The following is a 24,455-nucleotide window of genomic DNA, read 5'->3' as shown; positions in this document are numbered from 1 at the left end:
TTGTATTACTTGTATATAATGTAGGAAAAATACTTTTTCCATGATACATGTGAATATTTTTTCAGGATTGACATAAAAAACAAATCTTATTGTCCGGCTTATGTTTATTTTTTATACGAAATTATACTGTGTCTTTAACAACTAAATCATGCGCTGCTGCTTGGAGGTAACGTTACTTTAAAAAGTGTCGCACAGGCAGACATTTTAGCTTACGACGTGTCAGAGCCGTTGTGCGAAAATTTAGCAGCCCTGGAAATAATTTTAAGTTACTCTCTGAATTACGTGTTACTCATTGTGTCATTGCTGGTATGATGATGATGATGTGTCTGTCTAGATTGTATTCACAACTCAGCTTGTCTATCTGTAGTGATACTTTTCAATCTCAATTTGTGTTCCTAGTGTGTTTTAAGAAGTATTTTACATTTTTTTCATGTAACAAGAATATGCATTGATAAAAACATATTTTCATTTGTATTTCAATTCAATTTGGAAATCAATGGGTTAATCCACCAAAACCCAGAGCGATGTTTGTGTGTTCTTTATGAATGGCCATTACAAACACAGCTCATCACATACATCATAATATTCTATAGTGACTTTCTGAGGCAGCTTCTGTCTATATACTTACTTCCTACAAAGATTAGTATCTTGTCATTGTTAGCGTGTATAGTTATTGGAAGCCTGGTGTCGCCTCCAGAAGAATTTAGTTCGACAACTTCTCTCTTTCATAATTTATTTCCTCGATCACAGGTAAAGTAACAAGCGCTGCAGATGCAAAAGCAGGGAGTCGTTCAGTCAACACGCAAGTTGAGCGTCTAAAACAACACCACGAACAGCTGAAAGTTCAGCTCTTTAATACACGGTTTTATGTCATCAACATATCATAAGCAAAGTTAGATTCAATTGTCTCGAACGTGTCAAGAGGAGGAGAATCCTGTGTTCTCATCTCTTCTCACAGGAAGGGACGTGCAACGTTCAGTCTGCTTCTCTTGTGTCAACACACTGATAAACAGGTGTGTGTGTGTGTGTGTGTGTGTGTGTGTGTGTGTGTGTGTGTGTGTGTGTGTGTGTGTGTGTGTGTGTGTGTGTGTTGAGGAGTGCAGGCGTGTGACTGAAGTTCCCTTGAGAACCAAAGATTTCTAGACACAACTACAGCTGCATAGCTGTGTTGTACTGACCTCGCTAACCTAACCTGAACTTCACTCGACATGAATATGAAAAGCATCTACAGAAATTTAGGATTTATATTTTCATCAGTGAACATGTCGACGGTTACCTTCGTGGAAAGACACAGAGGAGCATGTGAGGAGGATGTGGTAACGAGGTGGGTAAATAAGACCGCTGAACGTTGAACATACAAGTTCATTCATAGCGAAGAAACTCTCTCAAAAATAAATACAAGAGGTTCCAAGTACACACTTGAATCAAAGCATCTTGTATCACTTAAAGGTAAAGAGAAAGACAACTTTAACAGCACAATTATTCTCCTGAAACACACATTGTATCACTGCTGAGAGAGGATTTTGAGTCTGCTTTTAACAAAGAAAATCAAATGCAAACAGACACAAAGGCAAAGAAAAGAAATAATTTCCAAGCACATATCTGTGCATTTTTAGATAGATAGATAGATAGATAGATAGATAATTACTTTATTGATCCCAAAGGGGAATTACATTTCTTTAATTCATAAATTAAAAGATGATTATGTCAAACTCATGTTAATTACAAAAAACCAAGCAATATTGCGCTGCCATTGAATCATATTCAGAACCACTCTGACTGTGAGTGCTTACAGTGTCATTCTGGATGAAATGAAACTGTGATTGGATCAAAGAAAGCCCATCAAAAGAGAACCGACATACTGTGCCGGCAGACCACCACAGCTGAAACACAGACTCAGCGGTGCCTGCCTTGAGTGACTGCAGTCCTGTTCTCAGTGACGCGATTGTCCTTTTCCCTTTCTCTGACTCCATCTCTGCTTTAGTTTGGTTCCCACTCACAGAGACAGCTGTTTGTGCGAGTGATCATGGCTCACGTCGGGCTCAGATCCTGGCGTAAGGAGGGCCGGTAGCGTGGCTTGTAGCCGTAGGCTCTCAGGTGATAGGTGAAGTACTCCAGTGTGTACATAATCTTTGCTTCGACATAATGGAAAGATACTGCTAAGTCAGAGCAGCACTGTCGACCCTGAGGAAGAATAACACAGACCACACACACAAAAACACACATTAGGACATAGATTTGCATTAAAAAACAACGAAAAAAGGTAAGACATTATAACAAACTGGAAATCTACTGTTTCAACTGCAATTAATTTCAGCTTTCAAATGTAATTTTTCTCATTTTAATTGCAAAGTAGTTTCATCATCTGTGTGAAATTGACCAATTTCTCCTTTGTTGACCGGACATCGTTTCTGTTGCAATAATCTCTTTTAAAACTTGAAAATTTCAATTCACTCAGGGGTCAAGAACTGCATTTAAATGTGCTAGATAATTCCATTTTTCTTTATTAAGTTGTTATCAGTTCTGATAAGAGCATTTGTTTTATTCATCAAAAGAAAAATAAACAGTATATTGCACACTATATCGTATGCGGGGATATCGTATGCGTCTTGTTAATACACGGGACACCATACTCTTTAGCATAGGTATGGTGTATATTTGTTTGCTTTTACCATCTTAACTAACTTGTACTTTTGTACAATTTCACAGCACTAGCTCAGAAAAAAAGGAAGAAAAGAGACTTGCCTCAATAACTGGGTAGTAAGAATATGTCCAGTACCAGAAGCTCTTGGAGAACTTGCGAGTAAGAAGTTGTTGTAGCACAAATGGGTGGAAAGTTTCTCGATGCAAAGTATCTCTGGAGTCCCCCGCCAGAACGCCCATCTTTTCCAAACACTTCCCCAGCTCCATGTCCTCTATGGGTGTGGTGTGTGAGCATACTTTTGTTCGAAAACCTTCAACAAATCTCTTGAGGGCCTCTTTGCTAAGCACATAGCCTGCCCCTCCGCTCATGTAGCCTTGCTTGGTGAAAGGCTTGAAACGTTTGCCGAAGTAGACGGGCTCTTCGGGAGTGTGGTTGGACAGAATCCAGCGCAGGTTTTCCACTACCACGTAGGTGTCATCATCAGCTTTAAGGAACCAGTCTGCTTGACTCGCATGGTGCTCGTAGACATAATGAAAAGCTCGAATGGTCTTCCAGTAGAGCTGGTCACGGCCCTCCTTTGTGCCCAGGCCTACAGCGGAGAAGTCTGGGTCGTCCTCAGAGCTCACAAACACCACCATGTTGCAGTGGCGACTCCAGGTGGCCTTGATATGGCGGGCCTTGCGCTGCACGTTAGAAGGTCTAGTCATCACCCAACAGAGAACACGAACCTTCTGGTACAACATATCTGCCACCCGGCTGTCTGCATCTAGAGAGGCACAGCAAACAGTATAAACCACATGGTTAATAACCTGATAAGCCCGCGCCTCTTTTCCCTGATTTCACAGAGATGAGGAAGTGTGTTTTTTAAAAGCTAAACCTCTTCTATTACATCATCCAAAAGGCCATCATCCATCAACTGAAAGCGCGTCAGACAACACATGCGGAAGGAGGCGATCAGTTCCATAGGTTGTTTGTCATGGTGGGACCAAGGAAAAGCTCAAAGTAGGTCAATTTTCAATTTCCAAACCGAAAAACACAATTTTTGGACTGGAAAACCCCCCGGATCCTTCTAAAAGGCCACCACTGGAAGAGGAACCTCATGAGGTTGGAAAACCTTGCTCGGGTATGAAGAGCAGCTTCAGGACCCTAATACCCACAAGTATTTCAAGTTTCAAGTATTTTTTTAATCTTCAAATTAATATGTAAATTACTTAATTGGTGAATCAATTATTTTAATAGAAGAATCGAGGGATAGGTTTTGGGTGTGGTGTGTCTCGGACATTTTTAATGGATAATGCAACAGTACATTTCGTAAGATTATAGCTATGCTGGGTTATGGACTGAAGGTTTTAATGTAGAAAGAAGTAAGAATTAAAGAAGTGTTTAAAATACGTCCCAATATGTGCATGTTTCAATTTATTACTCTAAGTTTTATTTGTTGTTTTAGATTGAACTTTTTTATGGATTTTGATACGTCTATCCACGTATCATGATTTTATATTTGGAGTATAAATGCATGTATTTGTTCTTCAGATATATAATATTCAATTGGATTGTGGTTTAAGGTGATAAAAACAAACAACTGATTAATTGGATCACGCCCCACACAGCTAAGACTGGTCAGGATTGACAGTGCTATGGTGGATATGAGATATGCAGGAGAGAAGAAACAGACAAGGAATAGAGAGGAAGCAGAGACACAAGGGTGACCCACACCAGGGTTTGGACCACGAAGTTAGATCTGTTTCACTCGGAAAGTTTGTGGCCGGTCAGATGTGACGTGGAGAAAGCAAGACTTGGTTCAACACCTGCTAAAAACTAACTAAAGGAAAGTGACTAAGAGCGAAAGACTCCATAAATACACTCTATTTGTCAACCTACACATAGTAAATGATTTCATGTTCAGACCCGTGCGGAAGACTGTAAATCACCTTCACGGTGAGAGTGGAACAGGTAGATGAGAGCCGCTCCGTCTTTCCTCCAGCTCGTTGGCATCTTAGACACCGTTGTGCCGTTTTTCTGAGCCTCGGACAGTACGGGGTAGCTCCTCTCAAACCACGGCTGGCGCAGGAAGAAGTAGATACTGCAGGCCCCCACCAAGAAGCCCAGGCAGAAGGCCCATCTGGAGCGCTTCATGGCGAGACTGACCCCGAGCACTGTGACGTCCCAGTTGCAGTATGTCTACATGAACACAGCACACGAGGATCAGTTTGGTGGACTATCACACCGAAAATGTTAAAATGTCATTTTGTAAATCATTGTCTGAAAAGGTGATGAAGTCCAATAGTATTTGTACAGCGAGACATGTTTTTGATGTGTGCATTAAAAGATGCAATGTGATTTAAGTACACTTTGCTAGCTTTACATTATATTTAAAGCACTTTTCTGGCCAAGACCATTTAAAGCATTGCCCCGTGGAGCCTAATCTCTCCCCTCACATATTCACAGAAATCTATTTCCTTAAAACATGATTTCCTTGTGTGTATTGCTTATACATATGGACAGGAAAATACATATAAAACTACAGACTAAAAAAAACTGTCTTACTAATCTCGAAGTTGAGAGACTTGAGTTATTAGTAAGTAGTAAGACTGTGAGCGTGAAATCAGAACGTGTGTCCCAGTAAAATGTTACTAGTGATTTGTCCTACTAACAAATGTCTGTAAGGAGTCTCCAGAATGACATCATCACTACATCTGTTTGTCGTCACGGCAGAATGATTCATACACATACATTTGAACTAAGCTATGATATGAAACCTGATTTCAGTTAGTCATTTTGTCCTAAAGACTTTAGGAAAGTCCTTTGTGCACATGGACTTTAGACCTATTAGTGTCTCACTGCAAAATGGTATTTGATTGTATCTGTTGCTTCAGAAAGACCCCAAACCTTAAATTGAGTTGTTCATTCTGAAAAAAGAACTCCCCATATATCATGCTACCTTCATTGTACTATGTCTGGACTCCAGGCAAGGCGCAGCACTTTCCAACGAGCCAGTTACTGGAAATCGGCACAAACCTGCTACACCTGTTAGTCATGTCATCACATGCTCCGATGTGTTGTTTTTGGTTGCAGAGTTATAAAAGCAATATACAAGAAGATAGAAATGGACATGAACTACAAACAAGGGCAACAAAACTATGGGGTCAGATCCGTCTCAATAACGACAAATGCACACAGGAAGATTCACAAATGCACACAGAAGTATTTCTGCAGGTGGATTTGTATGTATTTATTTGTGGATCATTTGTGGATCATTTCCAGCAGCTTTGTGTTTTCAGGTATTCTGCTCGTTCTCCTTTTCTGCACCACAGTATTGTGTATCTCCCTGTGGTTTCTGTCTGACCACTTCTCTCTGACCAGAGAATAATGCAACTCCACCACTTAATGCTGAGTTATTTCACTGTTTTGTGTCAGTGGTATCTTTTTTTCATAATTGGTTTTGTTGGTGTTAAGGTGATACGAGTCATTTCTATTATTGTGTTGTTTTGCTGTTTCTTTTTTCAGCTCACTTCTGTAGTTTGTTATGAATTCCATAAATATGAATCATATCTTGATGTGCATGGCTTGACTATCTTTGTGTTCCATGATTGATTACACCCCCCCCCCCCCACCTCCCACATACACACACACACACACACACAAACACACACAATGCAATATGCCAAACAGTGCAGAAAGAAGCGATACGGACATATTTTTCTTACTGTTGTTAGCGCCCTCAAGTCAACTCCTGTTCTCGTCGTGTGACAGCTGTCTGAGACCCTGCAAGGTACGTTCACATTGTTCTCCTGTCTGAAGCCACTCTTGAATTGTGTGTTCTTTCCGAGGGCCAAGTGCTTTCCTTAGACACGCTCTTATCCGTGAAGTGTTATTCCCTAATAAATAGTAAGGCATGGCTCCCTTGTGAAGGCATGGCTTTAATTAAGCCAGTTTTACCGGTTGAATCTTGTAGGCTTCTTCTTACCCTGTCAACACATTAGACTTTCAAAACCAAGTGTCATGCTGCGGAAAGTAAGAAAGTTTGCAAGTGTTTGGATCATTAAGCAGCTCTAAGAACTGCACACGGAAAAAGTCCAAACTATCCTGCCCCCCCTGCTCCTTCGCTTTGGTCCACTTAGACTGACTAACTAGATCCAGGATTGTGTGCCATCACAAGTTTCAAAGCCATGGCCCAGAACAACTTAATCAAGAGATGAGGAAACGTGAAACCAAGTGACAATGTACTAAATGAACAGTCATGGATGAATATGTAAACAGTTTAACAAGACACAGGGAGACAAATACTGCAACACAGTTTTGCTTCAGTCATCTGTCCCCAATTATGTGCTTTCATCCAACAATTTTAATAAAAGTCTAACATTATAGAAAAACAAATATATTTCCTCCTTCCTCTCTTGTGTTTCAAAGCATTGTTGAGTTTACTTACTTAAGTCGTCTAAATCTAACGTTTAATCTTTCTGTGGTGGCAGCTTTTGAATGTACACACTGTGGCTACGGATTCTCTCTTCTTCTACTGCTAATTGAACTTCAAGTAGCGCAACCACTTGACGAGGTGCCTACAGCGCCACCTAAAGTACCGGAGTGTGTGGTGCAGGGTATTTCTGTGAGTAGGACAGAACCAGCTAGCAGGTGTCACCAATTTTAACCGGCAAAGAAATCGGAGGAGTCATGATCGAGGAGCCCCGAGAGCAGACTTCCAGGAAGTGTTTTAACGCTGGACACGCCCCCTCACTGTTCCTCTGTTATCTGATTGGACGCTGCAGCTGAGCGAACTAATCGCTGGAGTTTCATACCAGACGATCACAAAATAAACGTTATATATTTTAGTGTTTTCTTATTCACCATCTGGTTAAAAGATATGTTAAGTCTGAACAACAAAAGGACTACAAACTATTTTCTTCAAAGATTTGATCTGTTGTTTCCCTCAATAACTTTTATTATGTATGTAATTAAAATCAGAGAGCTGGAGAGAGGAAACACGTTTTACAACATGTATGGTTATTTTATAATGTCACAATTAGAATTTCAAAACATACCGATGTAAATAATTAATAAATAAGACGCGTTCCGCTGGTAATCGATCCTGCGTATAAGCAGGACCCTGAACACAACACAGTATATAAATAATCAATGCAGTTTGTTTAACATGTAACAGACTACAGAGAAAACGTCTCCATTCTGACACTGATGATAACTGTGCCTTATTTATATAAGTTGTAGTTTAAAATCATTAATTCAGTTGAAAACATGCAACAATTTGTATCAATATATTAAATGCATTTTTATTGAAATGTTCTCCAAATCCGGTCCGGACCAGAAAACAACTCCACCTACTGACAGCTGATCAGCTGAGATCAGCTGTCCGTCGGCTGCAGTCATCAGAAACCGAAGTCGCTTCACTTGACGCTTCAGAGGAAAGGACGTCTCATGTCTGTTAAAACATGTTTCTTCGCGTCTTCTCTCCTCGCTTGGTTTCCTTGCGTCTCTACGTGCATCCCTGGTGGGCGGGACTCATAGGGCCCACAAGCGAGCTGTGCCTTGCGCTCTTTTTTTTTACACAATCCTTCTGTGAGCCAGTCTGCATGTACAGTATGTATTGTGTACAGTATGTATTGTGTACAGTATGTGAGATGGGTGTTCAATGTACGGCTCCAGAAAGTCTCGTAAATAAATGAGTCCTTGTCGGCAGAATCGACAGCGCTCATATGACGTCATCATGATGCGAGAACGGATCTTGGCGATCTGGAAGAACTCTCCCTATAAAACTAATATATAACTAATATCGCTCCTTCATCAATGAGGAAGGGAGCTGCGTTTTGTCCGGGGGGAGTGGCCAACTTATCCAGTGAACTTTCACTAAACCTGCTCCCGACCAGGTTAGGCGACTTTGATGTGTTGCTATGGTGACTGATCTAAACTGGCTTCGTGGAACCGAAAATCCAGATCTACGTCATCTTATCCTGGAAGTTATCCAGCTATATCAGTAAACCACGTACGTGGAATAGGGCCCAGGAGTGTCTCATCTAGATCTGTGCTCGTGCACATAAAGGGGGCGGAGTTAACTCCGTTTGACCAATCATTCACCACGGAGAAGCCGCTGAGAGCAACGTATTTTACAACGGAGGGGCAAATTACGATCTTAAGAATGTATGAAAAATATAGAGAAAGAATACAAGAAAAAAAGCATAAAGCAACACTGCTACAGAAGGCAAAAGCCGCGAGGAATCGTGGCAAAAAAAGAAACAGCGATTTGGTGAATGTGTAAATTACTGGGATTGTAATATAAAATCACTGGCTCAAATGTAGTTGAAACAAAATATAACATAGTTCAAAGCGGTCAGTGAGTTTATTATATCTTTCAGGCTACATGTGTGATGTATGATTTTGCAGGTCACGAAACACACGCTCTCTGCGGAGCGCTGCTCTTACTATACGTGCGCCTTCCTCAACGGGATTCTGTAGAAATGGGCAGGTCATTTTTCCAGGACAATGAATGGCCAGTAGGCGTCTTATGTCCCCGCTGAGATCTTATCCGGGGACTTAACCTGCTCCAGAGCAGGTTAAGTTCAGCGCAAGTTACCGGGGAAACTGACCCCGCTATGAAGTGAACCAGCTTTGTGAGACAGAAAGCCCAGAGTTAATCCAGAAGTTACCTCGCTAAGCGGAAAGCCAGCTTTGTGTAACAGGCCTTAGATATAGAACCGGCTAGCTTGTGGTTTCAAGACCACTCTGCTCACATGGTACAGCTGCATAACTTGCATTAATTTGGAAATGTTTGGCGTCTTGTTTGTAGTCATTTTGAGGGGCTTTGTAGCTACTGTGTCCCTTCATTGTCATGTCGTGGCTTTGTGGTTCAGAGCATCACAGTCAGGCACGAGTTTGTGTCTTAGCATAGAGCAGAGTAAACCAGTGTGCTGAGACGTTAATGCGTTTATTGTAGTTTGCTTTTGCACAAGTTAATGTATACACTGATAACTCAAGCGGGTTGTTGAAGGCTCATGCAGCTGTCCATCATCTCGCATAGTGGCACTCCACACCAATGACGGCACTCTGGCTCCTCGTGATGTGACTCCTGCCAGACACTTTGGGGTCGTAGATCAGTGCAAAGGCATAAATTAAGTTATCCTCGGTCATCTGGTGAAGAAAGAGTTACTAGTTAACATTTGACTGATAGCACAATACCGATGCATTAAAGTAACTAAAGCCTCACCACTCGTTTGCTGCCACAGTTGTGCAGCTCATATTCAAAGACCAGCACTTGAGCCCAGTCGTCGATCTCAGTGGGTGAACAGCCACCAAGTGTGATGTCCTCTGGGTTTATCAGCTTGCCAAGGCCCAGCAAGTCCTGGCTCACTTCCACCTGGATCCTGCTTTCCCCACACCTCACAGCAACGCGGTTGTCGGTCTCTGGTCGTCGCAGTTCAAAGTTGACAGGGCTCACAGTCACCAAATCCACTGGATCTTCTGGAAACCTCCAGGACAGCGAGTCCACCACCGGCTGGTTCTGCCTAGCCCAAAACATGGCAGCTTGTTGAGTCGACTTCCTGGAGGGCTCCCTGGAGGGCCCCCTCTCAGGCGCAGCTGCTGCTGGCTCGACTTCAACTCCCAGGTAGTTTGGTGCTCTCGTTCTGAGGAATCTAGCAGCACTGAAGCTGACACACGCAAGCACAAACCCCAACACAAATAGCTGTCTGGACCCCATTGTTGCAAACACAGAACTGTCAATGCTGTTTCCTCCAGCACGGCCACTGCAGGCTGAAATAGGCACTGGCTCCTCCCTCTGACTCGTTAGCTGGATCGCTTTGCACACGTGTACATCTCAAAGCTGCATAGGCCTTACTAATTAGGAAACACCAACGTATGGTCACGAGTGAAGAGACATGACATAACAATTCATATAATACTAAACTTTATCGTTTGATAAAAATGAAACAATGAATCAATCAAGTGGTCAAAGTAACCAAGTACATGTATTTACAAGTTAACATATTGAGATGTTTTATTTTAATTTTGTGCTACTTTGTACTTCTACTCCATTACATTTCTCAATAACTATAATAATAGGTACATATACACCCAGTTGTCACCTTGCTGCAATGAACATTTTTCACAATTATGTCATCTTGCAGGCCCATTGAAAAGATAATCTGATATTCCACACAACAGCTTAATCTATAAAGTAACCATTAACTATTATTGTAGTTACTCTTATTGATAATGGAGTAAACCTAACCATAAACGATAAAGTTTAGTATTATATGAATTGTTATGTCATGTCTCTTCACTCGTGACCATACGTTGGTGTTTCCTAATTAGTCAGGCCTGTGCAGCTTTGAGATGTACACGTGTGCAAAGCGATCCAGCTAACGAGTCAGAGGGAGGAGCCAGTGCCTATTTCAGCCTGCAGTGGCCATGCTGGAGGAAACAGCATCGACAGTTCTGTGTTTGCAACAATGGGGTCCAGACAGCTATTTGTGTTGGGGTTTGTGCTTGCGTGTGTCAGCTTCAGTGCTGCTAGATTCCTCAGAACGAGAGCACCAAACTACCTGGGAGTTGAAGTCGAGCCAGCAGCAGCAGCAGCAGCTGCGCCTGAGAGGGGGCCCTCCAGGGAGCCCTCCAGGAAGTCGACTCAACAAGCTGCCATGTTTCGGGCTAGGCAGAACCAGCCGGTGGTGGACTCGCTGTCCTGGAGGTTTCCAGAAGATCCAGTGGATTTGGTGAAGGTGAGCCCTGTCAACTTTGAACTGCGACGACCAGAGACCGACAACCGCGTTGCTGTGAGGTGTGGGGAAAGCAGGATCCAGGTGGAAGTGAGCCAGGACTTGCTGGGCCTTGGCAAGCTGATAAACCCAGAGGACATCACACTTGGTGGCTGTTCCCCCACTGAGATCGACGACTGGGCTCAAGTGCTGGTCTTTGAATATGAGCTGCACAACTGTGGCAGCAAACGAGTGGTGAGGCTTTAGTTACTTTAATGCATTGGTATTGTGCTATCAGTCAAATGTTAATTAGTAACTCTCTTTTTCCACTAGATGACCGAGGATAACTTAATTTATGCCTTTGCACTGATCTACAACCCCAAAGTGTCTGGCAGGAGTCACATCACGAGGAGCCAGAGTGCCGTCATTGGCGTGGAGTGCCACTATGCGAGATGATGGACAGCTGCATGAGCCTGCACCGACCCCGCTGGAGTTTACAGTGTAGACATTAACTTGTGTCAAAGCAAACTACAATAAACGCGTTAACGTCTCAGCACACTGGTTTACTCTGCTCTTTGCCCAAAACCCAACGAGACATAAACCCATGACTGAATATCCTAACTTGGTCACAGACTCTGAAGCGCCACAGAAGATGAGATCTGTAGGAGACTGTAAAAACTTTCAATCTGGTGCACTGACGGCAAAAGAGAGGATGTGCTCTTTTAAACTGTCAAACGCACAAAGCTCCCGTAATTCTGAAGTAAAGTCACTGCGTACAGCCCCAAATCTCTTGCCATTTGCTCTCTTTATCAAAGTGGTTCTGAGCCGCCATATTGACAGCCGTCCCAAAGCTCTTATTTCTGCACTGAGGCGCCATGAGCAAGCACTTCCAGCAAGTTTAAACTGTTATCCCGTGTGTCTGTTTTGCCAGTGGTCTGTTTGACAGGTCACTTAGTGTTTGACCATCAAACCCTTCCTGATTCTGAGATGACCATGTCTGTGGTACCAGGTTTATCTTTACTGTTCAAACCTTTAGTGTCTCCACAAAGAGCTGCAAATATGAAGTGTTTTCCGGTGGAAGTCGAACTACGATGTAATGTCCAGACTTGGGCAACCATCTGACTCTACTGCAGGTATGTCATTATTTGGAACTACAGCTGTATGACGGAAGAGCCCTAATGTGCTGAGATGGCAGCTGCTTCCCCTTCGATAGCTAAGTGAAGTTGACCGTTTAGAGCGTCTCAGAAGAACAGAGAGCTTCTTAAGGTAATGAATCACTCACGCAAAGGACATGAGTGCATTGTGCTGAGATTCTGATGGGACCAGCACATATTTGCCATGTGTTCTGTCATTTGGGATGCTGTGGTATTTATAGACTGTATAAAACAAAACGCTCCATCACCTCCGTCAGTGTAATTCAGTACTGGGAGGATATTTCTTTAGATTTCTTTTAACTTAATAGAAAAGTCACTCATTTCAACAGGTGGACCATGAAGTCACCACATTTCTCTTTAGGTTTCTGCTGCCATCTAGGAGCCACACACTGTATGTTTCTCTGAGCCTGTGTTGTATTAGTCTTGTCATCCTCGCTCTGCTTGCTTGTGTTTCTTCCACCAATCAGCCGTCAGCCTGCCCTCCTGTGTCTTGTCTGATTAGTTTCCTGTGTGTTTGTAGTCCTGTCCTCTGTCTTCCTGTTTTTGTCCCTTGTGCACATGGCTGGCTTACCTGGTTCTGTTTTGGCTCTTAAGATGTTTTGTTACTATTGTACTTGCCTGTCAAGTTAGTTTTGTTTTGGAAATGTCATTATTAAAATCATTATCGTCCTCTTGCTTCCTGTGTCAATCTGCATTTGTGGTGTAAGCATAACGTGTGTACTTCTGTCTGTCTACAGCTGATCTCTCATACTGATGGAACCATCAGCCTGATATTTCTTTGGAGGGGCTGATTTATGGCTATAACCTGAAGGATCTTTCCTGGTTGCAATGATTTACACTCATTAAAAAAATATATTTATTGTTTGTGATAAGAACGACAGCTGACCCTTCACTCTTAACTATCCAGTCGGGGCTACAAGAGATCAACAACTACTTGAGTAGCTGCTAGGCGGCTGATCTCAACCAACCATATCTGCTCTGGAGCAGTGTAGCAGTCCGTTTCACACCGCTGGGTTTGCAGTTGAAAGAGTAAGGCTATATTAGTTTTCTCTTGGTTTTCAGAATGTGATAGGTTAGCAGGTCAACATTTTTAAATGCAGCCCCCTTTAATAACTCTGGATTGACATGTTGGCTGGAAATAATTTTAGAAGCCATCTTTGTCTTACTGTCTGAGAGACTGCATATATTAATACCCGTTCTGCATTTTATTTTCTCTCTCTCTCTCTCTCTCTCTCTCTCTCTCTCTCTCTCTCTCTCTCTCTCTCTCTCTCTCTCTCTCTCTCTCTCTCGCCCCCAGTCACCATTCAGGTGCCACTTGTTCCTGCAGACCAGCTGCAGCATGGAGTGATTAGTGCCACGGTGGATACCAGTCTTTGAAGGCCAAACAGACGATCCCGTGGGCCAGATATCAGTTGGTGTTGTGTTCTCTACTCAAGCAGTGTGTGCTCATGTTGTCGGTTGCCTGACCCTTTAGTGTTTACTATTGTGTTGAGTTAAACTATCAGTTAGTGTTACTTTCTTTTGTTAAGAGGTTTTCAGTTGTTGCTTTTGTCAGCATTTAGTTTATCGTCTTATCTTTTTGGTTTTGGTTCCCCTTTGAGGCAGAGTGCCATTGTTGGGGCGAGGTCCCTACACCCCCTGCATGCATGTAACACTGGGATAAGAGTGCAGGCTGCTGCATTGAACCTTGAGGTAAGGACCAGGCAGCACTCAGTGTGGTCATGACATACTACTAACTAGACAGACTGAAAGTCTGGGTGGGACTCTCTGGCGCAGCACTTAACTGGTTTGAATCCTACTTAAAGGACTGACAATACTTTGTGTCGGTAGCTAATTACACATCAGAGCTGACTAGCATGACGTGTGCTGTTCCCCATTCTCAATACTGGGGCCTCTTCTGTTCAATATCTACATGCTTCCACTAGCTCAGATTATGAAAAACAACAATGCGTGTTATCATAATTATGCAGATGACACACAAATCTACATAACTATATCACCAGGGGACTATAATCCCATGCAAGGGTTGGCTAAATGCATTGAAGAAATCAACATCTGGATGTGCCAGAATTTTCTGGCATTTTCTGGCATAATTAAATAAAGATGAATCAGAAGTTATTCTTTTTGGTCCCAAGGATGAACGACTGAAAGCGAGCGCTCATCTTCAATCACTGATGTTAAAAACCTCAAACCAAGCCAGATATATAGGTGTAGTTATGAATTGAGACCTCAACCTGAACAGCCACATCAAGACAATTACAAAGTCAGCCTACTATCGCTTGAAGAATGGGTTAGAGGACTTATGTCTCAACAGGATTTGGAGAAACTTGTCCATGCATTTATCTTCAGTAGTCTTGACTACTGTAACGGTGTGTTCACAGGCCTCTGTAAAAAGTCAATCAGAAAGCTGCAGCTGCTACAGAGTTCTCACTAAGACCAGGAAAGTGGATCACATCACTTCAGTTCTGAGGTCTTTGCACTGGATTCCTGTCCAACAAAGAATTGACTTCAAAATCCTGCTGCTGGTTTATAAAGCACTGAATGGTTTAGGGCCTACGTATGTTTGTGATCTGCTGCGACCTTATGAACCATCCTGACCCCTCAGGTCGTCTGGTTCTGGTCTACTTTCTGTTCCACGAGTCAGAACTAAACATGGAGAGGCAGCGTTCAGCTGTTTTGCTCCACATATCTGGAACAAGGTCCCTGAAAGCTGCAGGTCTGAGACCCTCAGCACCTTTAAATCCAGTTTGAAGACTTTTCTGTTTGAGGTTGTCTTTAATTGAACCAGACTCAACTGCTGCATCTCACTACTGCATTTTATTTCTTGAACTGCACTACAACTTTTATTATTTTTATTTGTATTTTTCTTGACTGTTTTAATGTTTTCTTAACTGTTTTTAAATCTGCTTTCAATGGTTTTATGTGAAGCATTTGAATCGCCTTGTTGCTGAAATGTGCTGTACAAATAAACTTGCCTTGCCTTGTCTAGTCGGCCTCCCACTATTTTTCAACCAGTTGGACAGAACATTTTAGACTTGGAGACTGTGGTGGAGTTTTTAGTAAGGTCTTTTTAGCTTAACATGTAATTAATGGTAAAAATGAACCTGTACTTGTAAAACACTCAAAGCACTTTAACACTAGATTTTATGTTGTGAGTATTATTTTAAATCCCTTATTTGTTTCCAGTATTTACTACTGGTCCATTGATGTGTTCCCCCCCCCCCCCCCGCAGCTCTCACTGCTGATTCTGTCAATGTGCTGATTCTGTTAGCTGATTCATAAATCTTCATGCTAAAACTGTTTACCATTGTAATTTCCTGTATGCCTCTTTGTCGGATAAAATCTGAGGCGAGTGAGAGTTTCAAATATTTTTTCTATCCTGTTTTAGTGATTGATGAAAGAATGTAAACAAAAATTATTTTGGTTAATGGGCTGTTTTCTCCATTGGCTGTGGCAGGACTTGCCCTTGTATCATAATCTGACGATGTGATTGGTGGACAGTTCTGTCCGTCTGCGGGCTGGAAGGCTGGAAGGACATCCAGCCTGAGGAGCGAGAACCAGAACAGTCCTCTTTCACTTCAGAGCTTTGAGTCTTGCTGCTCTTCCTCTTCCTTGGGTTCCTGACCCGTAGAATACTGCAGTCTGCCCCGACGTGCTGGAGACTCTTCCAGCTATAAAGGGACTCAAATTGAAAATTAAAATACATATTCAGACTGGCAAAGATGATAGAAATACCTCTACAGCTACAAAAGGCAGATTATTTAGCGTTCTGCTAAAGGAGCCGATCACGTCCGATGATATCAGAGACGAACAAACTGCCTTCAGAGCGAGAGATGAAATATGATCTGAACGTCAAACAAACAACACATTTATTTTAATGAACAATAATCAACATCAGTGTGACCGCTTCTAGCGGTCACACTTAATCCTCTTAATTCAGCCGAGGTTCACTGTTATTCATGTCTTATTTTATTTGCTGTTTAGTATTTTGGTGTGAAAACGATGGATCAAATATTTCCTTTACAAATCACTTGATCATTTGATGTGTGTGTATGAAATAAGTCCCTGTACACCATGCCAATAACTCTGCAGCAACCCTGAGATGGAGACATAGGTAATAAATATAAAATTCTGAAATGTTCAGTTTTCTAATATTGGGTCGCTTCCTCAATATAATCTGTTAAAAATTCAATTGCTAATACTAAACAACAATCACTCCCTCTCACCTTTTCTCACAAATTCATTAGTTTATGATTCATAATTGAGTTATCATTACATAATTGAGTTAATAATTACATCTGCTATAAGCACTAACATTACAAATATCTGAATACAAAAGAGGATTCAAAGTGGGTTCAGAGGTGTTTACATGGACCTTGTATCGTTCTTCTCTGAGTAGATCTTACAAGGTTTCAGTTTCTAGTTATAAAAGCCTCTCCAGTACCAGCAGGTACAGTTGAGGCCAGACGCGATGAGCAGGATGACGAGCAGCGTGATGAACAGACCCAGGCCGATGATGGTGGCAGTGACCGCCCAGATGAACGTCCTTTTGGACATGTCGATCATGGGGGACCTCAAGGCCATTTGCACCCTGCGCGCCCGTCGGCGGTCCTGAGGAGGGTAGCGGGCCAGGTTGACGTTCTCCATCCGCAGAGAGCGAACCAGGCACGCCTTTTGGTGGCTCAGCTGGTCAAAGGTGTGTTTACCATGGTAGTGGCCCATACCACTCTCACCTGGAGGGGGTCACAGACACGTCCGCAGTCATGACTTTTGAATTTACAACTAAACTATACATTCTACGATATGTAGTCTGCTATTCAGCATTCACAAGTCCTATAATGTGAGACTTAAAAGACTCACTCTGGATACGGTTCTTTACATTAAAGTGTGGGTTTGTGACCCAACTTGACACCGGAGTTTCATTTGGAGACTAAAGTAGGTCCAGTTTCCTCGTGCAACAGATCTCATCAATGCTAAGGTATGGACAGGTTCCTTTATAACACATGGTGTTACCAGATGTACTGTGAGACCTGAAACCTGGCCCTGCACTGCTTGTGCATCAGATTTTTAAAAAAGCCTTAAGCTGCTTATTTTTATTTGGCCAATGGGTCAAATAACTGTGATCCCTGTAAGGTGTCCCACATATAATGATCACCAACACTAGTTGCCCTGAACCTAACTGACCTCTGTTTGGTTTGTATTATGTCTGTCTGTCCGCCTGAGGCGTGGGTTTTCATATCTACATGGACTGCACATGTCCAAATCAATATTTTGGGAAAACAGAATTGACCATACTCATATTTGAGCAAACTTCTCATACAATGTTTGCACACAATAGAACGGCAGAACCACTGCTCCAGACCTCGGTTATCATTTCCTTAAAAGCCCACCTATCTATTCTATAGGACCGCTCTGTGGGAGTGAGGTGCAGAGTGGTGCACCGCGACATCTATGGTCACTGCAGCGAAGTTACGCACAAAAATGATGTGAAAAGTTAAATCATACTTTGTGATATTTGCACAGTATTATACGATATTATCTAAAACTATTGCACACTAGCATTCTTACCGACTCCACCAAATGGGAGTGAGCTGAGTGTGTATTGCATCATGACATCATTGACTGTCACTCCTCCACTCGAGGTCTCCTCGATCATCTTTTTCGTGGCCTTCCGGAGACAGCAGGAGAAGAAAGAAGAGACGTCAGCAACACTAAACGTTACAACCTGCTATAAATCTCCTCACTCTAGCGGTTCGCTCTCACCTTCTTATCAGAGCAGAAGATGTAGAGGGCCAGAGGTTTCTCTCTCTCGTTGATGAAGCGGATGGCGTCGTCCATGTCGCTCACGGTCACAATTGGCAGCAAGGGCCCAAAGATCTCCTCCTGCATCATCCTGGAGTGAGGGGGCACGTCCTTCAGCACTGTCGGGGCTGCATGTACATGAACAGTGTTAATTAAACAGAAATATTGATTTCAGCACTTTGAAATATTCATCTCCTCGCTCTATCTTCGTACCAATGTAGCGCTGCGAGGCATCACTCTGTCCTCCCACCACGGGGGTGTAGCCCTCCATCAGACCCATGACTCTGATGAAATGACGCTGGTTGATGATGCGGCCGTAGTCGGGCGAGCATTTGGGATCAGCGCCATAAAATTCCTGCAGCAAATTTTATAAATACTTTTATTGGAAAACAGCGTTGTTTCGTTTAAATTTCGATGCTGGCCCAGACGGTTTAAAGGCCGGTACCAGGAGAGTTTGCCGGATGCATTCCACCACTCGGCCCTGAATGCAGGGTTCACACAGGATGAAGTCCGGAGCGATGCACGTCTGACCGCAGTTGACAAACTTTCCCCAAGTTATACGCCTGCACACCAACAGGGACGAAAGAACACATTGTCAATGCTCTTAAGTACTCTTTGCTATAGCTCATGGGTCTGTCAGTGCTGCTGCTCTCATGAGGAAACAGTTGGGTTTTCCAGTTGGATCTTTTTTTTATTATTATTGTGGCGTACTTTTCACTCAAGATTCTCAAAATGAGTTTGAGAACAATTGACAACCAATGTGTTTAATATATCATTCATCTCAGTCTTTCAAACACACACACACTTTCCCATTATCACTTAGTTTATTGCTAATGGGCTTCATGTTCAGACGCCAGATGCACTGTGGTAGTGAACATAGACTTCAGCAGGGCTGTAGCAGTAAAGCAGCCGCCTCTGAGGTCAAAGTCACGGGTCATGAGGTACACATCGCAGTATTCTCAGCATAACACGAGAGGCAGAATAAACCACTTAGAGCTAACGTGTCGCTTGTTACCGGCAGGCGATTCTGATGTCGCAGTCCTTGTCGATGTAGCAGGGGCTCTTCCCTCCCAGCTCCAGGGTCACCGGGGTGAGGTGGCGAGCCGCAGCCGCCATCACCAGTTTACCCACGGTGCTGCTTCCTGTGTAGAAGACGTGGTCAAACCTGAGCCGGAGCAGCTCCTGTGTCTCTAACGCTCCACCCGTTACGACCGGGTACAGATCCTGGGAATAAACAGCAAAGTTTTATTTTTCACTGTTTTTCTCTTTAAATATCTTACTATGTCACCTAAAAAGTGGTAACTAAGGAAAATATAAAGCCTTCTTGGAAATGTTCCTGACACAGTCAACTTTATGTTAGCTCTTATAGAAAGGAGGGAGTCCTCTCACACAGAGCCACTTGGCCAAAGTCAAACATATCTGTGATGCAATGCGCTGTGTTGGCACAAGGCTTTCGACGACATGGTTCCATCAACAATAGCAGCCGGTGTTCAGACCTTGTCCAGATAGCGAGGCAGCAGCGCCCGGAGGAGGAGGGACGAGTGCTCGCTGAGCTCTGACGGCTTCACTACGGCGGCGTTGCCTGGAGAGAGAACACGGCTGCTGTGAATGCGATGAGGTCACTGAGAGACGAGCGCACACACAGGAGACAGAGTGATGTCACACTGACGGACACTGGAGAGACTCTGCTTCTCAATTCTTCTCTAACGAGTACTGCCAAATACAAGTTTGACCAACAAGAACTTTTAAAGGCTTTATGGTATATTTCATTGGAATTAACTTTATGTTTTATATCTGTTGTCTGAACACTCCTCCACTGCCCTCTTCTGCCCCTGTGGGTTCCAGAGCTACGGTGGCCTTCGGGTAACGGAAGAATGCAACAGTCTCTCTGGAGCGTTTGGTTTGTCCCTTCTGGGCTACTGTAGCAGCACAGCGGTGCAACGTCACTCCATAAATAGATATGGAGCGCTAAGCTAACTAAAAAAAAAAAACTTCTTAGATTGATTAATGATTGACATAAACATAAAAAGCTAAATTGACATTTAGCTTTTATCCAAAGTGGCTTACATGTCCGCTCTATACACCGTAGACACAGCAACGGGAGCAATTCAGGGTTAAGTGTCTTGCTCAAGGACACAACGACAAGGACTAGCAGAGCCGGGGCTCGAATCACTGACCCACTGATTGAAAGACGGGCATGCTAACCATTGAGCGACAGTCGTAAAAATATTAAATTCCATTCATGCCATTAAATAGCCCTAAATCCTAAACACTGCGCCTTTAAACACGGGCATATGTAAAACATTATTTCCCCCAAAATAATGAAAATGGCTAAAATGCCAAACTATTTTTATCAATGCACATACCTGGTAATACACACTAAGCATGACTTAAATTACTTAATATAATGCTAAACATGTATAATATTTTCACAATAAAATAGAAGTGGAATTAGCATTTTCTTAAACAACATAACAAAAGACTGAACTTTAATTGTAATAGAGGCCAAATGTATAAGAAATGTTTCCCTTTTCACGTAAAGTCTGTTACTGTTCCTATGATGCAGAAGGAAGTGATGAAGCAGAAGATGATTGATTTCTTTTTTAAAGGAATTATCGTTTTTATTTATTTCTTTTTCAGACTGGCAGTGTCACCAAAAAAAAGATTTCAGGAGACTTCTGTCCAGGAGCGCTGGACGACGCGTGTCTGCGCCTTGAAGAAGCATGCGGGCTGGAGACAGACGGGTTCCTTACCGGCAGCGATAGCTCCGACCAGCGGCTGGAGGGTGACCGCCCACGGGTAGTTCCAGGCCCCGATGATGAGCACCACCCCCAAAGGCTCCGGCTGCACATACACCTCATCAGATATGGTGAGCAGGTTCCTCTCGACTGCCCGAGGAGCCGCCCACACTGCCAGTTTCTCTAAAGCCAGCTTGATCTCATTCTCAATGCCAATCATCTCCAGGAGCGGCGTGTCGTACTGGCTCTGCAGGAGATCCAGCAGGCTCATTATTACTGGGGCATTAAATGATCACATGCAGCTGTGCGCCGGGGCGCCACTCACCCTGTTGATGTCTTGTTTTAGAGCGCTGGAGATCTCGGCCTCCTTCTCGGTGATCATTCTCTGCAGGGCGTGAAGCTGCTGCAGCCGGAACTCCAGAGGCCGAGTCCTGCCGCTCAGGAAGGCCTCCTTGGCCCGCTGCACCGCCTGCCTCTCCATCGATAGCTTGAGGACAAGCAACCCTCTATAAGTGCAGACACAGGCGCGTCCGTTTGGAATATACTCTTCATGAGCTGTCAGAAGGTCCTCATGTAACGTAGTTTCTGCCTTTTTGGGACCCAGAGCAAACGCTTGACTGCCTACCTCCTCACCCAGTGCCGCTGCTAGCCATTATGGTGCCCTAAGCGTAACTTCTTCATGGTGCCCCCCCTCCTCCCTCCAATGGCGAAAAAAAAAGTTTGTTTGTGCCAGTTTAAAAGTTCATTAACAGCAAACCAACACACACTGTACATTTGAAAGTGCAAACTTTTCTTCAGTAAACACATACGTTACATTAAATAATCATATTTAGAGGACGAAAAGTCACAACAGCTAAAACACACATTCACGTAAAGTGCAAAATCCTCTTTGATCAAATTATCAAAATAAAACAAAGACATCATTTTTGAGAGAGCCATAATGCCATTCTGTATGGATCAAGCATTTCCAGCAGTTTTGGGAGGCTCTGTAGAGGCACATGTCTGCATTTCTTTGCTGTAAAATCACTAATTAGGTCATCAGATGAGCTTCTGAGCCACTTCACCACTGATGCTGGTGACAGCAAGACCACTTAGACGCTCCTGCCCCAATGTTGAACACAGATATGTTTTATTGAGCTTTAGTTTTGAACAACGTCGCTCAGGCAACTGTAACAGGGAGAGTCAAGGTGCCAGGCTCCAGGGCACAGATTACACTTCACTGTTATAGTTTTCTCTTTTCACGGATACAAATAAAAAAGGCAGTCTTGACAGCCGCCTGACCCGTATTCCAATACGCGCGGCGCGTATTTGGCGTCGTCTCTCGCCCCTCGCCGTCTCCCCGTCCCCCCGTCAACGGCTCCCAGGGATATATGTCGCTCTTGCCTGTCTTCAAAACTTGAGAGCCCTGCTAACATGAGCAATAACGTCAGCTAGTTCGAGGTGTATGCACCATTACATTAGCAGCGCACATTTCCCGTATTTAACAAGGATTAAACTGGACTGACCAGAAAGAGATGCGCGGGCATCATCGCGCAGGTTCTTTCTTTTCCTTTTTTTCTGACCCTGACTCCTGTTGTCGCCACTGAGGAAGGCACCACGGCGAGCTTGGGAAGTTGGATGTGTATTTGTTTGTTCGTAACTTTTTTTGAGCAATTAAATATATCTCTTGTTCTGCCTGTTTTGTGACATACACATGCCCAAAAAGTGCATAATATTATTATTTAAAAATATCGGCATTATAATTATTATAACTATGAGGATTTTTTTGTTGCATATTTTTGGTGCCCCCCTGCGGGCCTGGTGCTCTGCGTTTTCCATACGCCAGATCAGCAGGTGGCGCAACGACCGTTTAAGAGTCGACCTGCACACCGACGTTCACCGATATCTCCCTCCAGTTATTCACCTCCATCTGCGTGTCCTTATACTCCGCCAGACGGGTTTTATAAATGCTCATATTTGCGGACCTCTTCAGCCAAACGTTCTTCAACGAGATCCATTGTTCGTGTTTCTGCTCTGGCTTTTAAACACAGGATAGCCTTGATGGGAGCGGCGGCGTCAATGTTTGGTTATGAATGGGTTTTGGGTTTGATGCCTAAAATATGGTCTGTGGGTCAAACAAGATGAAGAGGCTTTGTTCTGCGACGTCAGGAAACAATCCCTCCCGGCAATTTTGAAGCTTGATTATCTTGCTGGACAAAATGTGTATCAGGAATGTTTGCATATGCCACGGAGATCATGTTCTGTAATGATCCACACAACTTTTTGCCACAACAACGGGAACTTCCCACAAAAATAGTTTCATCTCACCTACAAAGAAACACTAATGAGCACTTAACAGTCGTATTGAATCTCGTCACGAGTGACGCCAAAAGGTAACACAAGTTTCACAAGCTACAGCTACACAATAAACCAGCCTTAACGCAGGTAAACCAGGTAACATCTGAACTCTCGGTCGACATATTTTTGTTTCAAAACGAGTTGTAAAAGCCATGAAAGCTCAGTCGAGTCATGTAGGTACAGGTATTTAAATACTATAACTCCTCTTTAACCCAAATGTGGGTTTCTGGTTTCTTCTTTTAAAACAAAAGTACAAAGATCTTTTTAGTATTTATTTTGTATTCGATGCCCTTTAAAATGTATTTTGTGATCTTTATCAAAATGCTCAAATCCCCTTGACCCATTTCCCTAAAATGTCTTTTCAGAAGTAAATCTATGTTTAATAGGCGAGGATCGTGAAGTGGCTTTTTGTCAATCTGATGAAAGCCCACACAAAGTGAGTCTCTGTGTGTTGTCATAGCTGAAGTATTAACACCAAGCATCTTCTCAGGGAAAAGTCTGTGATTATGCTGAATGATGTCATTAGAATCTGCATCTGCTATTTGGAGCCAGAACAAACCTCCTGGAGGTCCGCGTTGACAAGAAGCATGTGTTTGACATCACCGCGCATAAATGCAAAATATCGCAGAGCGACTCTTTTATGAAGTCATTTTATTTCTGAAGCGCATGAAGTGATATCTGCTATGTGACTGCGCCTATATGGATGATCGACATAGATCGGGATCAGGAGGGAAAGAAGGAAGCGCGGACTCACCAGCGGCGCAGGTCAAACGCACACGCGGCGGGTCTTCAGCAGGACATGGGGTCGATGCTCCTCTCTGAGCGCCGCGGGCTGACTGCAGCGAGTCCGGCCGCTCTGGGATCAGTTTACCGGGAAGCTCGCTCCCTGAACAGCAGCTCGACTCTGAGCACCTCGAGCACTGAGCGAGACCTCAGATAACACCCCCCACCCCACACACACACACAGACAGACACATACACTTCTTTACAGCCTCTGGTGAGGCTAATATTTTACCCACTGAGGTCAATGTATCTTAATAACAGCATAAGCCACGTCATAAATGACAATAACCTTGGG

The 24,455-nt window shown here is 43.4% G+C and overlaps 4 protein-coding genes across 4 annotated transcripts; 1 reads left to right on the top strand and 3 right to left on the bottom strand.

Annotated features, from left to right (window-relative positions):
* Positions 1-1,932: 1,932 nt before the first annotated feature.
* LOC137790916 (glycoprotein-N-acetylgalactosamine 3-beta-galactosyltransferase 1-A-like) lies at positions 1,933-4,620 on the bottom strand. Its single transcript, XM_068585508.1, has 3 exons — positions 4,576-4,620; positions 2,746-3,410; positions 1,933-2,184 (listed from the first exon to the last, which is right to left on the bottom strand). The coding sequence occupies exons 2-3, from the start codon at positions 3,385-3,387 to the stop codon at positions 2,032-2,034; spliced, it is 795 nt and encodes a 264-aa protein (XP_068441609.1). The 5' UTR covers positions 3,388-3,410; positions 4,576-4,620; the 3' UTR covers positions 1,933-2,031.
* A 5,023-nt stretch (positions 4,621-9,643) lies between these two features.
* Positions 9,644-10,349, bottom strand: LOC137790152 (zona pellucida sperm-binding protein 3-like). Its single transcript, XM_068584133.1, has 2 exons — positions 9,858-10,349; positions 9,644-9,781 (listed from the first exon to the last, which is right to left on the bottom strand). The coding sequence occupies exons 1-2, from the start codon at positions 10,347-10,349 to the stop codon at positions 9,659-9,661; spliced, it is 615 nt and encodes a 204-aa protein (XP_068440234.1). The 3' UTR covers positions 9,644-9,658.
* A 771-nt stretch (positions 10,350-11,120) lies between these two features.
* On the top strand, positions 11,121-11,823 carry LOC137790966 (zona pellucida sperm-binding protein 3-like). The gene is made up of 2 exons (XM_068585603.1): positions 11,121-11,601; positions 11,680-11,823. Exons 1-2 carry the CDS (start codon positions 11,290-11,292, stop codon positions 11,800-11,802), a joined length of 435 nt encoding a protein of 144 aa, XP_068441704.1. The 5' UTR covers positions 11,121-11,289; the 3' UTR covers positions 11,803-11,823.
* A 4,598-nt stretch (positions 11,824-16,421) lies between these two features.
* On the bottom strand, positions 16,422-24,263 carry LOC137790385 (aldehyde dehydrogenase, dimeric NADP-preferring-like). Its single transcript, XM_068584582.1, has 10 exons — positions 24,132-24,263; positions 21,366-21,546; positions 21,056-21,287; positions 19,799-19,884; positions 19,318-19,526; positions 18,748-18,865; positions 18,516-18,657; positions 18,264-18,430; positions 18,069-18,168; positions 16,422-17,233 (listed from the first exon to the last, which is right to left on the bottom strand). Exons 2-10 carry the CDS (start codon positions 21,519-21,521, stop codon positions 16,920-16,922), a joined length of 1,524 nt encoding a protein of 507 aa, XP_068440683.1. The 5' UTR covers positions 21,522-21,546; positions 24,132-24,263; the 3' UTR covers positions 16,422-16,919.
* Between the last annotated feature and the right edge of the window lie 192 nt (positions 24,264-24,455).

The sequence above is a fragment of the Clinocottus analis genome, unplaced genomic scaffold (assembly GCF_023055335.1).
Source record: "Clinocottus analis isolate CAN_PGR_092001 unplaced genomic scaffold, fCliAna1.0.p SCAF_2, whole genome shotgun sequence".
Lineage (NCBI taxonomy): Eukaryota > Metazoa > Chordata > Actinopteri > Perciformes > Cottidae > Clinocottus > Clinocottus analis.
The sequence above is the reverse complement of the archived record's forward strand: the minus strand, read 5'-3'. Positions and strand labels throughout refer to the sequence as shown.

Bases quoted from the DNA above. Each gene is read 5' to 3' on its own strand.
- LOC137790916 (XM_068585508.1), bottom strand. From the start codon at position 3,387: ATGTTGTACCAGAAGGTTCGTGTTCTCTGTTGGGTGATGACTAGACCT. The intron at 2,185-2,745 runs GCAAGTCTCTTT...ATTCTTCCTCAG, and splicing joins CTTACTACCCAGTTATTGAG to GGTCGACAGTGCTGCTCTGA.
- LOC137790152 (XM_068584133.1), bottom strand. From the start codon at position 10,349: ATGGGGTCCAGACAGCTATTTGTGTTGGGGTTTGTGCTTGCGTGTGTC. The intron at 9,782-9,857 runs GTGAGGCTTTAG...TTTCTTCACCAG, and splicing joins ACTGTGGCAGCAAACGAGTG to ATGACCGAGGATAACTTAAT.
- LOC137790966 (XM_068585603.1), top strand. From the start codon at position 11,290: ATGTTTCGGGCTAGGCAGAACCAGCCGGTGGTGGACTCGCTGTCCTGG. The intron at 11,602-11,679 runs GTGAGGCTTTAG...TTTTTCCACTAG, and splicing joins ACTGTGGCAGCAAACGAGTG to ATGACCGAGGATAACTTAAT.
- LOC137790385 (XM_068584582.1), bottom strand. From the start codon at position 21,521: ATGGAGAGGCAGGCGGTGCAGCGGGCCAAGGAGGCCTTCCTGAGCGGC. The intron at 19,885-21,055 runs GTAAGGAACCCG...TTCTCTCTCCAG, and splicing joins GGTCGGAGCTATCGCTGCCG to GCAACGCCGCCGTAGTGAAG. The intron at 17,234-18,068 runs GTAAGAATGCTA...GACCCCCTCCAG, and splicing joins ACTCCCATTTGGTGGAGTCG to GTGAGAGTGGTATGGGCCAC.